This window comes from Pezoporus flaviventris, unplaced genomic scaffold (assembly GCF_033815535.1).
Source record: "Pezoporus flaviventris isolate CSIRO_AGI_PZ_B2104156 unplaced genomic scaffold, CSIRO_AGI_Pfla_v1 ptg000001l, whole genome shotgun sequence".
Classification (NCBI taxonomy): Eukaryota; Metazoa; Chordata; class Aves; order Psittaciformes; family Psittacidae; genus Pezoporus; species Pezoporus flaviventris.
Genome location: NW_026892549.1, coordinates 25478619 through 25496357, shown reverse-complemented (window position 1 = coordinate 25496357; position 17739 = coordinate 25478619). Strand labels below are relative to the sequence as shown.

Sequence of the window (17739 nt, the reverse complement as noted above, 5' to 3'; positions counted from 1 at the left end):
TGCAATTAGATATAACCACATACATAGAGATTCTAAGTCACTCAGTGGATAGAATTAGGTGTCAACCTGATAGAAACCATCACTACACCTGGCACATTTGCTGACAAATCTGAGCCAGCACCTGAGCACCCAGTTAGAGAAAGGCTGAGCTTGCAGGAAACTCATCAGCAACACTGTGCTCTGTGACACTGCCCTGTGGATAACAAAAGGTGAACACACACTGCAGTTCAAAGTTATGTTTTTAACATTCAAATTATGAAATACTTGAATCGAATTCTTGTCTTCCAGTATTTTCCTGTACCTCTATCCCCAAGTAGCTTGAAGTAGCTCCTAATGAAATGTTCTACAGAGAGCATGGAAAATTGTTGGTTCTGAGCTTTGCCATACATGGTGTTTCACACATTGCTTTGAGAGATGTAAATTCTTAGCATCCTACTGCAGCCATTTTATAAAAAACAAATGCAGTGCAGCTATGGCAGCCTGCCAGGAAGATGAATGATTTAAGCTGTACAGCAACTAACAAGTCAGAGGCAAGAATTCCAGTCACTCACAGCATTCACACTTAAGCTTACCCTTGTTTTGGCATCAATTTTAGCTCCTCGATCAAGTAGGAGTTTGACCATATTTGCATTTCCCCTCTTCGATGCAACATGCAAAGGTGTGATATCATTCTGTGGAAAAAAAAACATGTAAGTAAATATCCATTTATCTTTCTTTCATGAACTCCATGATCAGTTTGCTCACAGAATAAATTATGCCCGATTTGCTAAAGCGTAACACGGTTTTGTTTCCTTGGGAGCATGAAAGCAAAGGAAGTGGTGTTAATCCACACATGTGAATTCCTGGCCTGATACCTTGACACACATATTATGAAGACAAGCAATCAAGTTGTGCTTGGAATTGTAAGACGACATGACTGTGCCTCAGTTCTCAGCTTTTGTATAAGGGTTAAATTTATGCAATCTTACTGACTAAACCCTAGTTTAATTCAGATATGGTTGTTTCTGAGCATGTTAGAATCATAGAATCATAGAATAGTTAGGGTTGGAAAGGACCTTAAGATCATCTAGTTCCAACCCCCCTGCCGTGGGCAGGGACACCACACTAAACCATATCACCCAAGGCCTTGTTCAACTTGGTCTTGAACACTGCCAGGAATGGAGCATTCCCAACCTCCCTGTGCAACCTATTCCAGTGCCTCACCACCCTAACAGGAAAGAATTTCCTCCTTATATCCAATCTAAACTTCCCCTGTTTAAGTTTTAACCCGTTACAATAAGGATTCATACCTCACTATTTCATTTGCCTTGTAGGAGCCATGGAAAAGAAACAAAACCATTACATCCGTAGGTCTAATTCAAAAGTGAAATGATGCCAATGCTATTTATTTCTGAACATCATCAGCAAACTCTGAAAACCTTTTAATCACCTTAATTTCAGTTACATCACTAATTTGGTCTAATAAACTTGCTCCTCTAATTGACGTAATACTGTACTTGAAGTGAGACTGCAAAGATGTGTATATGCGGTGCCTGGCAGGCTGGCAGCATGCAGTGATGCCACACATCAAGGACAGTTACATAACCAGTGTGTGCACACTCAAACACACTGTTTTAACAAGATTTAGCTAGGATGTTTCTTCATGCTCTGATGAATCCTTTATCTTATGGTGTATGAAGGCCACATCCTGTATATATTTGATCATACTGAGCCAAGTAAAAGTAAAAAAAGATATAAATAGAGCATGTGGCTACTGTATGTAGACAAATATAATTTTAAAGAACACATTTCTGTGTATTCAGGAACAGGCATACAGCTGTCTGCATAAAACCAGCTTCCCCGTGGCTGAGCAGAAAGCGGTAAATTTTAGGGAGCATGTGTCCTATGGCTGACTGAATAAGAAAGGCATCCATACTCTTGAATAGCTGGAGAGCAGTGCAAACATCTTACCTGGCCAACAGACTGTTAACAATGCTTCCTCAAAACTGCAGGTGAGTGGAGTGACAGAAAACTAGCAGTGAAAAAAGATCCCCCTCAGATGGGACAAGCTGACTCACAGCTTAATAATAATGCTGAGCACCTAATCCAGTATGCTGCATTTTCATTTACACAAAATTTCACTATGAAGCTCTCAGCTACTAGAAAGTATTAATTAATATTATCACAGGGGTAAAATAATAGCATGATGAAATGACAGAGCTTCTTTCTCCACTATTAATGATCATTACAGCACCAAAGCAACTACTGTTTCAGGATAGCTTCTCATTTCCTCAAAAAATGAGGTAAAACAAAAAGATGCGTAGCACATTAAACAAAAAGTATGCTAAGCCTCGTCCTTCCAGGGATATAAAACTATGTGAACGCTTAACTTATAATTTGTGAGTTGATTTTGAAATAAAGAGTTAATTCGATTTTACTGGGAGATGACACTGGTTATAATATGGGGTCAGTATATTACTGTATCAGCCACAAATAGGACAGAAAAAGAGAGGAGGAAAACAACTATGAGGAGATACTTTCTGCCTTTCCTCTATTCTCAGGAGGAAAGATGTTACTGAGGTCAGAGGAACAGAAATATTAATTCTAGTTTCCTGAGAAAAATACGATAAAGGAAATAACTTTCACATCTTCAAGTAAAAAGAGTACTGCAGGTAATTTAGTCTGGAGGATCACCTTATTCCACCAAAGAGATTAACTCAGTCTAATAGACTTTAGGGCCCCCTTAATACATCAAAATAATTTAGAACTAATAAATTACTATATTGTACACAGACAAGAAGTGCCTTTTCTAACCATCAATAAAGAAATGGAAGAGGAAAGGACAGAATTACAAAAGGTTGAACAAATACATATTAAAAGGCTGGTTCTCATTCATCTTGACACTAAGCAAGATCAATCCAGTACAGCACAGGGGAGGGTATAAGTGCATAAGAACGTGCACTTTGGATCTAATTGTTTGCCAGCCTTCTGTTGCCTTAAATGAATGAGGCTTCATTTTAGAGTAGATGGATGAGTGCTGGCAGATAGATACCTCAACCCCAAAAGAGATGACTTCCACCTAGCAGTAAAGTTTAAGTTTTGCAATGGTAGGGTGTGTGTTTGAAAATTAAAATATCACTTTCATGTTTTAAAAAACTCCTGTTCAAATGGCCTTCATATTTCTGGTTAGTACTGAAACTATCAGGGCAGTGTCATTCTCTCTCAGCTTCTGAGAGGGCAAGCACCTTGGCTGGCAATGTAGGGAAATTCTCCAGCACCAAATGAGGATTGAGCTCACTTCTGCAAGATGGAGAGCTACCAATCCATCTTTCCTCTATTTGATCACCTGTCTTTATGAAAAACACATAAATTTAATGTCTCTAGGATCTTGAAGCCTTGAGTTACATTTGGTTGAAAATAGGTAGCAAGTTTGTATTAGGAAGAGATAGACGGACAAGGGATGTGATTACTCATTTGACTGTTAGGAAAAAACAACCACACAAACTACACTGAAATAATAAATTGAACAGGAGAAATCAAGCAAATGAAACCCTATATGCTCAGTGAAATACCTGTCCTTCTGGATGATCACACTCAGCTCCCCTTTCCTGGGAAAAGAGCACTGCAACACTCTCTGGGAAGGAGGATGCATTTTTCACTGTACTCTACTAACCTATTCAGAGAGTTCATAAAAAGAATGAAGAAACAAAGAAGAAAAAGTGTGTTTTAGCCCTTTTAAGCCCTAACAGCTCAGGAAAACACTGTTGGAAAATTACCAGAAAAACAGAAACTGAATTTTGCCATTTAGCTATTTGAACTTTTACTGGTAGTAAACAATATGAAGCAATAATTCTGCAGACTGAGAATTCTGACTGCATGCAGATAAAGAGATGCATTACGTGAATACTTGAATAATTGTACACTGAAGTTTAGGGCAAGAAACTTGCCTTTGGTTAATACTGTGTTGTGGCAAATCTTAAAGAATTATATCTAAACATATTATGCATATGGCCCCTTCCCATTTCTTATCTGACAAATAAGAATGTGAACTGAGAAGTGAATAAATCTCAGACATTATCATTAGTGTTTCTGATGACAAAATGTAAAGCAAGCGATTCAAAATCAAGTTGTTTGTACATGTCACAAGACACTAGAAATAAAAAAAGCTTCATAATATGTGCAGCTTGCATGTAGGTTATTAACACTAAAACTGTAGTATCAGCAAACAATATAGCTGCCAAATGTAAGGTTCTGAATTCTTCAGTAAATCAACAGCATCTGCTGTCTTCTCAGTCTATTTTTATCTGTTTGATCTTCTATAAATTTCTCCCTCTGTTCTTAAGATAGAATGGTAAATCAGGAAACTTTTGAAGATGTTTCCCTGCAGTAACAAAGCTGAAATGCCTTCAAAAAGTTGCCATTAAAAGATGAGGTTCAGATGCAGAATGTCTGTTGGAATGCTTCTTGCCCTCACTGTTGAAGTACCAAATGCTGGATAATGTCTCAGGTAGATCCCTCAACAATGAGATCTGACTTGCCATTCAACTTGAGAATTAACAAATTCTACACGGAATATGAGACCTAACTTGTGAGACTAGCAACCTAAAACTATGCAATAAATGCTCATAGGATTATGAACCAGCATGTAGCCTTTCCTCTCCCTCTTGGCAGATTTCCTGGGGTATATGACTTTAAGTACTTTGACGCTTTATATAGCTCAAATTGTGACAAACTAGATGCATGCAGGGTTGTTGTTTTTTTTTTTCCTATTCCTCACAACTTTGTGGATGGCTGTTTTACCTTTATTCATTGTCTGCTGCAGCCACCACCCTCTCACACAGGGCCCATGCCTTCCTTTGGAGTCTCACACCATCCAAAAATACGACAGGTGAAGAGCGCCCTGCTTTTACATTCAGTGGCTTTGCTATTGCTTGATCAGAGGAAACACTAAGCTCTTTCAGCTGCAGCTCTCTATCTACAGCGTCTCAAGAAAATTCAAAAAACTTTGAGTTATCCTGTCCTAAGCAACAAGCCATCTACTTTTCCCATCTGAAATAAGATCAGCTCCCCTTTGACACAAGGCATTATCGATCACAGTTCACAACAGTAGTCGGAATTACTCCTTACTATTACAAGTTACACAATAAATGGTTAGAAAGTCAAACACAATACATCTTTTAAGTTTTATTTTAACACATTTATAAGAATTCCCTCTGGTTTCTGGTATGCTGTGCTGCCCAAGGGGATTGCATCTCTCTCCCATTGGACAGTCTTGAGTTTGCAAGCATAACGATGCTAGTAAGAAGAAAAGTAAATGTTTGCACTTATAGTAAGTGGGTTCTGAAGTGTATCTTTAAAAAATAGCACACAAAAAACAGGGGTAAAACTTTCCTAGTCATGTGCTGCATTGTTTTAAATGCTGACTGACATTGGTTTAAACGCAGACTGAAGAGGTGGGCCTGTGCAAACCTCAAAGTTCCACAAGGTGAAGTGCAAGGTTCTGCACCTGGGTCAGAGCAATCCCAAGCACAAATACAGGCTGAGTGGAGAATGGATTGAGAGCAGCCCTGAGGAGAAGGGATTGGAGATGTTGGCTCATGAGAAGCTCAACATGAGCCGGCAGTGCGTGCTCGCAGCCCAGAAAGCCATGTATGCTGGGCTGCATCAAAAGGAGCGTGACCAGCAGGTTGAAGGAGGTAATTCTCCCATTCTACTGGTTCTCACGAGACCCCACCTGGAGTATTGTGTGCAGTTCTCGTATCCTCAACATAAGAAGGACGTGGACTTGTTGGAGCAAGTCCAGACAAGGGCAAGGAAGATGATCAGAGGGCTGGACCACCTCTCCTATGAAGACAGGCTGAGAAAGCTGGGGTTATTCAACCTGGAGAAGAGAAGGCTCTGGTGAGACCTTAGAGCAGCCTTCCAGTACCTAAAGAGGGACTACAAGAAAGTTGGTGAAGGACTTTTTACAAGGGCATGTAGGACTAGGACATGGGGGAATGGTTTTAAGCTGAAAACAGATAGATTTAAATTAAACATTAGGAAGAAATTCTTTATTATGAGGTGGTGAGGCACTGCTACAGGCGGCACAGAGAAACTGGGGATGCCACATCCCTGGAAATGTTCAAGGCCAGGTTGGATGAGGCCTTGAGCAGCCTGGTCTAGTTGAAGGTGTCCCTGCCCATGTCAGGGGGCTGGAACAAGATGATCTTTCAGGTCCCTTCCAACCCAAACCATTCTGTGATTCTATGACTGGCAGATTTTTAGATCCAGCAATGAGAAGACTCGTTGTCAGCATTATGGGGACTTCATAATCCTTCTTGCTACCAATGTGAGAACTTATTTCCACCTCTGAGATCTCCTCCCAGCCACCTGGTGGATTGTAGTTTTAATCAGAAATAAATCACTTTATTTGATTAATAACCAAACCAAACCAAAAACCAAACCAAACCAAAAACCAAACCAAACTTTTTTTTTTACAGAAATTAAATTTTCAGATTCACTTAGAATTTAGTAATACTGTCCTTCTCAGTTCTCAAGTGAAAGAAAACTCTGGGAAGAGCTCAATATTGACAAGGTATGTGTGAATAAAACAGAAGCTGAAAATAGCCAGACTGCTAAAGAAAGAATTTCCTATACAGTCTGGAAAATCCCTCTGTCATTAGGGGTTTTTAAGGAAAGGGCATAATGTTGGTTGTTGGTTGTCATGCACTGGAATTGTCACCAACACCACTGTATGTGTATTACCACTATTACCAGTTCCTGGAGGTATGGGAAGATTATGCTTTGCACATTAAGACTGTCGTGTGCAACAGTGCAGCTACATCAACATGTTATATATGAAAACACTCAGTATTCTCTCTTGTATTTTTCTGCAGTTCAGAATTGGAGCTATAACACAGCAGAGCCCCTGCAAAGTCTTATATAGCAGTTACTGGGATCACCAGGACTTGGATAAGATTTTCAGAAGTTAAAAAAATTATAGGTACAAACACAAAATCAGGTGCTTCCCAGGAAGCCTTACAACAGTGCATAGTTTTTCAGCTTTTTTTCTCCTCTACTTAATGTTAGTAAGCCTTATATTGTGCTAATTTGGTTCTTGTGGGCTTATATACTTATCTTTCTTCAGGCCTGAGATGTATAAAATGAATCCTTTAAGAAAAGAAGAAAGAGGATAGCAATGAGCTGTTATGGTAAACTACAACTAGGGAAATAAAAAGAGCTTTTTCTTTTATGTTACTGTCACTTACATATTGCCTGCTGGTTTTGATGGGCTAATGGTGTTCTGCTCCTCCACCTCAGGGCCATTATTAATGCATGTTGTCCTCACACCACTCTCTCAAAATTACCAAATCCTTTTTTAACCTTTCAGTAAGCAAACTTTCTGCAGGCAAAGCCCATTCCCAGTGGAACTGAGATCTCCTCTAGAATAAGGAGCGCTGTGTATCAGGAAGGCTGTTCACAGGGTTGGATGAAGTTTTATAGCACAGTGACTAACTATTGCTTGCTTTGGCAAGAAAGACATGGGCAGAGGTCAACTTCATGTAGAGGATTCCCTTGCTACCTGAAACTTCTGACTTGCTCAAGTACAAAGTGGGTGGGGGGGTTACAGAGGTTTCTTTCAGCTGTTGCTCTGGAACCTGCAGAGAACAATGTGTTTCTTCCTTTCCAATCACCTTTCTCCTCAGAGACAGATGGAGCTTCAGAGGCATCTCCTCACCTGGGCTAGACAGATCTTTCCACTGGTAGATAATCTCAGACAGAAGAATGGTATCTGAAGACTCTGTGAATCCCCTGAAAATAGCTTTTTCCTAACCATAATTCACAGAAAATACAGTTTATTCAAAGCACGTTTCTCACCTTCCTGGTCTTCATAGCAGCCTCAGAGAATCAGTGTTTTGCACATTCCTGTTGCTGAATTAACACAGGGCAGTCTGGACACATCTCCATCACAGCTGACTGGGAACTACAGCAGATAAAACTGCCTGCCCTCCCTGTGCACTGCTCAGGGATACATATCCAAGCAAGGCCGGAATGGGAAAGGACAGGCAATCTGTGGGGGCCTGATTTACAGCAAAAGAAGCTTTCTTGCACAGGATACCTTAAGTATAATCAGACTGCTAAGAAAACTGTTTTCTCGTTCCTTGCAGTGACTGTTACTTGCTTTAGCATATATGTGGATACACCTTTCCAAGTCCTAGATATTAAAGTGGAAGGCCGTCTAGACCATATTTGAAGGGATCAGTAGAGATAAAGAAGAAATTCTTCTGTGACCTGTCCTTTTTCTCCAGCATCCCACCCACCCTTAGACTGAAGATGACCTGATTCTGGTAAAGAAAGTCAAGCCCATGGTATGAAGCACTTGCAACAGTATCCAATTTCAGAAGCAGCAGCTAAGATGGGAGCACAGCGGTTTTCACTATATGGTCACTGTATGCCAGCAACAGATCTCTTGAACTGATAACCTGGAACAAGAGAGCCCACTTGGTAGATTTCACTTCTCATACTAATCACTAGGTTAACAGTTACAGAAGATGGGAAGTAGACAGCAAATTTATTGAAACTCTAGGTAATGGACCAGGTACAGTTTGATTCAAGGGCTAATGAACAATATTTTTATTAAAATAACAATTATTTTTTTATGTTGAAAAAATGATGAACTAGATTGACTTAAAGGTTTTTGGCTTTCTGTCAGTTTGTAACTAGGATTTATCCACTCCTTTCCAATGTCAGGTGCCATTGCCAGCTAAGAGAATGGTACCTGGAATTGTTGGGATCCTTCAAAACCCAGGTAGTGGCTGCATGCACTTGTCACAGTTTGGCTAAGAAAGAAGACTTACTTCACCCTCAGTTACCCTTTATTCTCTTCCTCCACTTCTCTAGTCCATATGTGATTGCCTCCCAGTTAAGTAAAAGGGAAATACAGTGATGCAATGAAGTGATTTCTTTAGCTTTTACAGGTTTTGGAAAAGCATAGGCACATGCATGAAAATGTACTACAGAAAACAAAGACGATGAACAGAATAAAGTGCCTGTTACCTCTACACTGCATATCCTCCCAGTAACTGTGGCAGGCTTATTGCCAAGTTTGAGCCCAAGAAATCAAGCAATTTGGAATGAGTATTTTTCCTTCATTAGAAAATGGCACGCATCCAGCCCAATAGGAGATCTTGTTTTACTTGGACGCAAGTTATGAAGGTTTTGGACCTGCCTCCCTGAAAACAGGTAGAATCAGGGGCACCATAAGCCAATTTACTGAAATGATCTCCATTCGTCCCACATGGCACTTTCTATATTATGTCATCTTCCCTGCACTTGCAGCAAGGCTAAAGAAGAAAGCACAGACACATAAGCCCCAATGAGATTCAGTAGAGGAGCCGACATGAAATCAGTCACTGGGCTAGAAGAGCACGAACCAAAAGCAGGTATATTTCCAACCCTACCAGCCTCCAAGGTCAGCAAGCACACAGGCTGGCAGGCACTGTAACACCTGCAAGAGCTCCTGGACCTATGCCTATTTTTCTTAATGCAGTGAAAGAAGGGAACAAGTGAGTACATGACAGCTGAGAGGCAGGCAGGTGTACACTGGTGGGGGTAAGGGTAGCAGCTGCTACTGCATCTCTCTGGGGACATCATTTACTTGCAGTACAGTACCACTGCTCATCTCCACACACACTGAAAGCCACCATCAAGCTTATGTCTTTCCCTGCCTTCCTTGTTGGAAGCACTTTCTTCCCTCAGGCCTCTCAGAAATGAACTGAAAACACAGCAGATGAAGAGATCTCCCTCTCCTCAAGTCTGCTCTCCTTTTTCTTAGGTCTTTTCCCCAGCTCCTCTTTTCATCACACTTGCCCTTGTCCTTAAAGCCCAGAGTTTTGTCTTCATTCTACACATCCATTCACATTTTGTCCACCTTTCCCCATGTTCACTGCACTGATGGTGGGAGCTGGCGATTTATCCTGGCCTCTCACAGGTCTGCATGTTGCCCCTTCCACACAAGTATCTTCTGTTACCATAATCTTCTGCTCTTGTTGAAATCTCTCCACAGAACTGATATTTGTCTAAATAGTTTAAACATAAATTGAAACATAAACAAATAGTGTTGATTCATATTCATTTAACAAGAACAAAGGAAAAATGGTTGGTGGTTTGCAAAAGCACAAAGTGCATTTGACCCCCCATCCTGAAATTTGCTCTTTGTACTTCTGAAAGCTACAGTACATACATGTAGTATGTTTTAGTTGGGTTACAGCCCTTCCATATCTTTTCTCTGCTACTTGTTGTAGATTGTTGACAACTCAAACAAGGACCCTTTTTCCAGAAGGGAGACAGTGCATCCTGGATATTCTTTGCAGAAATTAAAACAAGAGGCAATGAAGCGGCAGTGGTCCATGAAGCTGTATCTGCTGGTCATTTTTAGGACCTGTTCTAGTAGTATGGATAGTACCTCTACCTGTTTTGCATTTTGGGGAATCAAGAATGAAGCAACAGCTGTGTTACTTGGTGTTGATAATTGTACTTTACACGCAACTTATACTGGTGCTCTGTTTGCCTACAAATTCAATGCTCTACCAGAATCTACTTAATCTTTCTGTAAATCACTTTCATTACCTGCCATCTGATAAGCACTAAAGAACAAAATTCAACCCCATATTATTGTTATTTATGCCACAACTCCTTCTGTCACTGCTACTTTTTCTATATTTGCAACCACCATACAGTAGAGATGTACTACTCTGTAAGAGATGTGCTCCCTGGATGCCCCCACCCAGTTATCACAAGCACAAACAAGCCGTTCAGTGCTCTGAGTCACAGCATCAGCCCACTGCTCTTTTGGGCTGATGCCATTTGCCCTTCCCTGGCTATCTGAGCAGGCTGCCTTTTGTCTCAAGGACGGAGAACCTGGAATTTCCACATCTTGAGGAAAAGGGGAGGATGGCCTTACTACTCTGGGTGTGGTCTCCATCAGTGCCCCTAATCCAGAACAGAGGTGGCTGCTGAAACCTAAGATTTATTATTTGATTAAAATAAGCAGATGATGCTTAGTGGTACTGGTACTAAGTGCTGCTAATTGCCGATGTAATAGCACTAATCTTGGCTCTGAGTGGAAAAGAGTGACCCAAAACTGCACTCATCTTCCTTGCTCCTGTGATTAGTCTATTGAATACAAATACCAAAGCTTGTGACAATTTGAAATGCCTTAATTTTCTAATCTGGTCAGTTTAAGGACTTGAGAATAAGAGGTCAATGTTATTAGTGAAAGCAAAGTGTGCTTCCCAGTAACCTTTAACCCCCAAATCTATTCTAAGCTTGTGAACTTCATATGGATCTAACCTAGGACCCCTCTCTTGCTAATAACATGAAATACATTCAGTGATGAATGTGATTTGGGAAACATAGTTTCTGGGGGATACATGAGAGTTGATGCTTACCTTTAATACTGAGCTATCAGCTTGAACCAGTATCTGCTAATACTGTTCTCACCAGCATTAGTAGGTACTGGATCATGAGTTATAACAGTGTCTTTTAGCTTTGGGAATTTATCTTCATTAATAAATCACTGAATGATGTTATGTTGAATGAATAGTGGCCAGTACCAACACTTCTGATCTGCACTTCCACTTACAGTTTAAACAAAATGTTTTGGGTCTGTCTTTGTTCAAAGTGTCTGTTCCCACTCTATCACACCCTGAACCAACTCACCTTAACAATTACAAACAATCTCTAAAAAAGAAATATTCAGTTGTTTTGGGGTTTTGTGTTTTGTTTTTTTTTTTGGGGGGGGGAGAGAGTGCTGAATGTGACAAGTCCTATGAGAAAATAAATAAAAAGGAGCTGTTGAGTTATCCATGCCACATAATTCCCCTAATAATTAAACACTATCTTGAACACACATTGGGATTTTTTTGCCTTTTCTACTTTAATTGGAAGGTTGCTTCAGAATCTCATTATCAATATTTACTATCAATTATTAAACACTTATTAAATAATATTAATTATTAATACTTAATAGTAAATATCTAAAATTCTAAACAACATTATTATTTATGACCACTTTATACCTATTTACTCTTATATTAGTATTTGCTTTCAGTTTGGATGCCTCTTGCCCCCTTGAATTTTTCTCTTTATTGTCCTAGAGACCACTACCACATCTCCTCCCTGGCTTTCTTTTGGTAAGATTTGGTGAGTCAAATTCTGGCACAGACTCAGGTTGTTTTGGTGTGGCTTTTTGTTTTGTTTGGTGGGGTTTTGGGGTGGGTTTTGTTTGGTACTATGGAATAACCTGAAATCACATTTGCTTTTTTGGGCTTTTTGTTTTTTTTTTAAACCTTATAACCTGGTGAACAACTACTATAGACATGTCCTCCCTTTTCTTGGTAGATTACTGCAGAAACCAACAGGAGAAATATCTTTAGCTAACTTTGACCTGTTTTCTAGTACAAGTTTCAACACATTTTCACATTCTGTTGCATACTTTCTGTACTGACAACCATTCCTGGCTGTGTGTCAGCAGAAATTCCATAGGCGTTTTCTTATTCATACAGCCCAAGCCATTACTGAAGAAGCTAAGAAGCAAACATTTTTTTTTTTAAACTTCCTTAAAAAGTTCTATCTCCAGCATTTTCCAGTACTAATCTATTTTAAATGTTAGCCCCTTTTCTATTTATCTGTACGCACCTAATTATTCTCTCTACTTTTCCCCTCTTAAATCTCTGCATACTTCCATGGCACTTACTCAGCTTTCTGCCCATATCCTCTCTACCCTACCACTCTCTAGCCCGCCATCCCAGTTCATTAAATTTTGTGTTACCTCTGCATTTGCTTTTCTTTTGCCTCTGGTCTTATGTCTGGCACAATCTCTTTCTCTGCCCTTCATATTACTGTATCCTTGTTCATATACATTTCTTTATTTTCTTGCCCTTTCAACGGTATATAACTTCCCTCTGTCATTTTCCATCCTTTACACTTCTGCTTATGTTTTGTTGTTCCCACATCCTTCCAAACCTGACCACACTCCTTCACTCCAATATTCTTCTATGATCTTCCAACAGACCCGACCTGTGACAGCAGATGCAGTCAAACTTTGTCCCAGGCTTTGAGATGAAGCCCTGCTGGCACCAGGCTTATCCTTCCTGCCTGTGGAAGGATGGACCCACTTCCCAAACAAAACAATGCAGCTAAAGCCAGCCATCAGCTGCTCCCCACCCAGGCCAGAGTGAACCAAGGAGGCACCAGGAAAGACCATAACGTTTCCCTCCTGGCTCCCAATACTTCTTCATACATCTGAGGAACTACCCTGTCCCTCTGTGGCCTATGTCATCACTTCTGTGCACAGCTTACAGGGTCAGAAGTGTTAGTTCTCCCACTCTTGCATGGCTTCTGCCATACAGCTCCCATTATCAACTCCCCTTTATTTCTATACCTCATTTCCTTTTTTTACCTCTCCAGTTTTTCAGAGCTCCTTTCAATGATACGTGGAATTAATACATGTTAATACATATTATCTGACTCTTGTATATGCATAGAAGGCACAGCTGCTTTATTCACCAGTACACCTGCACTTTATGTTCATTGGAAACTACTGCATATCGAGGACAATTTGTCAGGGACAGCATTCCTGCCATATGTTGAAGCTACAGGTGGAAGCATTTCTATCACTGAATCCCAGCCTACCTTTTGCAACACTGGAACTATGAAAGGAACAGAAGTTTTCCAAGGTGAGGACTAGAGCTCAGGTTCAGTTCAGCAGCCCAGGGAAACTCCCTTTGCATCATATGATAGCGGAGCAAGACCAGTCAGGCCAGGCTCCTTGGCTGGCAAGAGTGAAGCACCTTTCCAGACATTTGTGGAAAAAAGTGTTTTGGAGTGATAATTAAGCAAGCTAAACATAACTAAGATTTCACACTTACCCTTGCGGTGAAGTCCACAGCAGCACCCCGATTCAACAGCAATGTAGCTACGTTGATGTTTCCATAGTGAGCGGCTATGTGGAGAGGAGTGAACCCACTCTGGAAAAACAAAAGAAAACCAATAGATACTGGGTTTTTATATCTCATTTCTACTTCAAAATTTGTATCACATCACTGACAAAAGCTAGTAATAGGAGTATGCTGCAAGTCACCATTCCAATTATGTACTAGTTTTCACTCACTGACATATATTTATAGATTCTTAAAGAGTCTAAATAAAATCATATTGCTATGCAGGAGGGAAAAAAATAACATAATTATTCTAGAAGACCAGAAATAGGATAAAACTTTCAGTTATTCCAGAAAAACAACAACAAAACATTTGAGTATTAAAGCAATGATCTGTCTTCTATAAGAAATTAATTTCTAACTAGAAATACCTAGCTGTTACTGGTATTATGTCAGTCTTGCAAGTCAAATCTCTTAGAGATTCTTTGCAGAAGTGCAGATACAAATAATTTAATGACACTTGCTAACATTTTTTTATAAATTTAAAGTAGATGCAAATGAAAACAACATCAAAGACAACTTTAATAATTAATATGGACTTTTTTTCCAAGGGTTAGTACCATGAAGATCAGTCTCCCACTGTGGGCAATCACACTGGGTTATGTTCAGACACCACAAGTTACCACCCTAATTAGAAGATGCCTTACTGATAAAATTATTCAGCAACTTATTTTCATATATTAGTAGTTTTACTTCCATTTAAAAAAATGCTAAAACATGCAGCAATTCCATCAGTCCTGCAAAATATGAAACCTTATGGGAACTAGATGCATTTCTAAATTGTTAGCAAGCCATGCTAGCTGCCACTGCCTTGCTTTGGGAGTTTTGCAGGTATAAAATCACTCTCAGATCATTCTATTTGCTGACACCATCAAGGTAAGTGTCATGCAGAAGCCTAAAATCAGACCTGGATGCACAACAGGACAGGGTTGTCTGCAGCTCTTAACACATCTGATAAATATATGCTTCATAAGAAACCCTGAAAACTCCATCTCTCACAATATGGCTTTTTTACAATGGCAGTTAGTTCTCAAGAGTGCTTACTGTTACTTTTAAACAGTAGTTTCAGCTGCAGAAAGCCCTGGTGTCTAAACTACAGTCTTCTCTAGCACATGCTAATTCATTTCATCTAAAGCAGGTATCTATCCTATAAAAGGCGATGCAAAAAGGAGGAGGAAGAAATGATGCAGCAGCACTAAGTCATGAAGGAGTGATGATGCATATATATATTTATATATACCTCTGTTGTTCTATTCACCATCATCTAGGTTAACACATTTGGAAGCAAAGAGGGGGAAAAAATGAACGGTTAGTTCACCACTGGTGGTATGGATGCGAAAAGCTTCATGATTGCTACGTGGCACAGCAGCTCAGATGACAGCACAATCTGCACACAAAGGAAGCTCGACTGAATGGAAGCTGAATGATTGATTATTTTGAATGTTAATTGTTACATGTTTACCAAAGTTCTTAAAGTAGCAACCGCACAAATAACTCATCAAATAACTGTACAATACCTATAGCACACCACATGCTAGTGTCTTCATTTCAGTAGTTTCATCGTCAAGATAATAATTATGATAATATTTCGCTTACTGTTTTCCACCTGCAAAGTTTCTACAGGAGAAATTAACCCCAATTTAAACAAAAGGGGAGAAAGGGCAGAGGAAGCAAATGAAATGTTATTCTCAGTCACACATTAGAAGAGAAAGTCACGAGTAACTCTGCAGCAAAATACTTCACACTAAGGGAGACCTTCACAGAATGCAATACATGTGGTCAGCACTTAATAACATCAAACCTTTTTTGTTTTTACAACTGACCTTTGACTCCACATCAGCATTGTGGTCGTTCTGCAGGAGCAGAGCTGCTGCCTTCGTATCGTCCTTGCGAGCAGCGATGTGAAGGGCAGGAAGACGAACTTTTCCCTTTGTATCATTTTCAAGCAGCAGTGAAACCACCTGGTCATGACCTTGCTGCAAAGCTACTGCCAAAGGCGTGAAACCGTCCTGCAACATACAATGGGGACTCTCAACACATGTTCCAAGCTTTCCAGGGGGTGGAAAGGGGAAGGGTGAAGATCTCAGCATTAGTAAAAGTACTCGCTCAAATTCAACCGTGAAGTGAAAACTGTGCAAATTAAAAGTACCCTGCAATGACACTGAAATTGGGGTAAATTGTTGGTGAATATTCCGGTTTTGATCCCAAATGCTCAAAACACCTTTCTGTCACTCCAGGTTTAAACATAAAACTATAAAACACAAGCAAATGAAAATCACTGGGACTTGAGAAAAAAGTGTGAAATTACTCATGAAATAACAGTTATCTAAATAAGTATGTGACAGTAAAGTGTATAATTACATAAAAATGGATAAAAGCTGAAATATTTAAATTACAATTGTTAATGACATCTCCATAATAAATTATTATCTATTTCCCCCACAGCTACAGGTTATAGTCTATGGGTTTTAAGGGAAAAAAAACCCTCAACACTTCAGCTGTATCCTCTGATATATTTTATATGTGGATTTGAAATCTAATAATAGTTGAATATGAATACCATATTCTCCCAATATAGCAATTATTTTACTATAACTTCCTTTTATGAAAATTCATATAGATGTGATGGAAAATCCTCTTAAAAGTAGAAATTATTTCCTTTCAGACTAGCAGAGAGCCAAAGTAGTGCAGAAGAAAAAACCTGAAAAATAGAAGATTTTTGTTCAGCAGATATTTGAGTGGAATCCTCAAATACATGAAAAGGACAGTCTGAGATGTTTTTATAATTTTATTTTTATGGATTTTTAGAAAACCAAAGAATGAAAGAGTTGTCATTTAGACTCTGCTCTGTCCTAAACACTGAAGTGGCATTTCAATCCAGGAACGCATTTAGCTTTGCCCAAGAAAATACCCATGAATCAATCACTTAGAATGTCACAAATGCAAATTGCTCTACTTGGAATATTTTTTTACTACATTTGACTCTTGATCAACACATCCAAAGCTTATATTACTAAACTTCATTACAGTTAGTGAGAAACACCTTCTTTGAGTTTTCAACAACTGCTGTCATGGTGAAACTGTTATCAGTGTGAAATAAAAGTGCAGCAATGACACAGAAGGAGGCAGATCCTCACCCTATGTCAAAATTGCAGCGTTCAAGTGTTAACTTTTCGACTTTTGGAACTTCATAGAATAGTTAGGGTTGGAAAGGACCTTAAGATCATCTACTTCCAACCCCCCTGCCATGGGCAGGGACACCTCACACTAAACTATGCTACCCAAGGCTCTGTCCAGCCTGGCCTTCAACACCTCCACGGATGGAGCATTCACAACTTCCTTGGGCAATCCATTCCAGTGCCTCACCACCATTACAGTAAAGAACTTCCTCCTTATATCCAATCTAAACTTCCCCTGTTTAAGTTTTAACCCATTACCCCTTGTCTTATCACTACAGCCCCTAGTGAAGAGTCCCTCCCCAGTATCCTTACAGGCCCCCTTCAGATACTGGAAGGCTGTTGTGAGGTCTCCACGCAGCCTTCTCTTCTCCAGGCTGAACAGCCCCAACTTTATCAGCCTGAAAATAACTTAACAGAATGTTTTCAATCAGGAATCTCTCATTGTGGCTTACCAAACAAAGAGCACTCAATTTAGGATGAGAAACAGGAATTCTGAAATAGAGCTTTTTTTTTTTTTTTTTCCCCAAACTTCTGGAGGGGAAAAAATAAAAAGAACCAAAAAATCACTGAAATTTCTTTCTTTTTCCCCATGATTTTTT

The 17739-nt window shown here is 39.6% G+C and overlaps 1 protein-coding gene across 9 annotated transcripts in view; it reads right to left on the bottom strand.

Annotated features, from left to right (window-relative positions):
* Positions 1-17739, bottom strand: part of ANK3 (ankyrin 3) — a 379207-nt gene that overhangs the window by 121179 nt on the left and 240289 nt on the right. For 6 of the 9 annotated variants that reach the window (XM_061449032.1, XM_061449040.1, XM_061449062.1 and 3 more), the window contains 4 exons: positions 15785-15970; positions 15202-15225; positions 13893-13991; positions 573-671 (listed from right to left, as the gene is read on the bottom strand). In XM_061449032.1, coding sequence (XP_061305016.1) covers positions 573-671; positions 13893-13991; positions 15202-15225; positions 15785-15970 — 408 coding nt within the window. The remainder of the gene's footprint in view (positions 1-572; positions 672-13892; positions 13992-15201; positions 15226-15784; positions 15971-17739) is intronic. The other 3 variants (XM_061449105.1, XM_061449087.1, XM_061449094.1) reach the window with 1 other exon arrangement.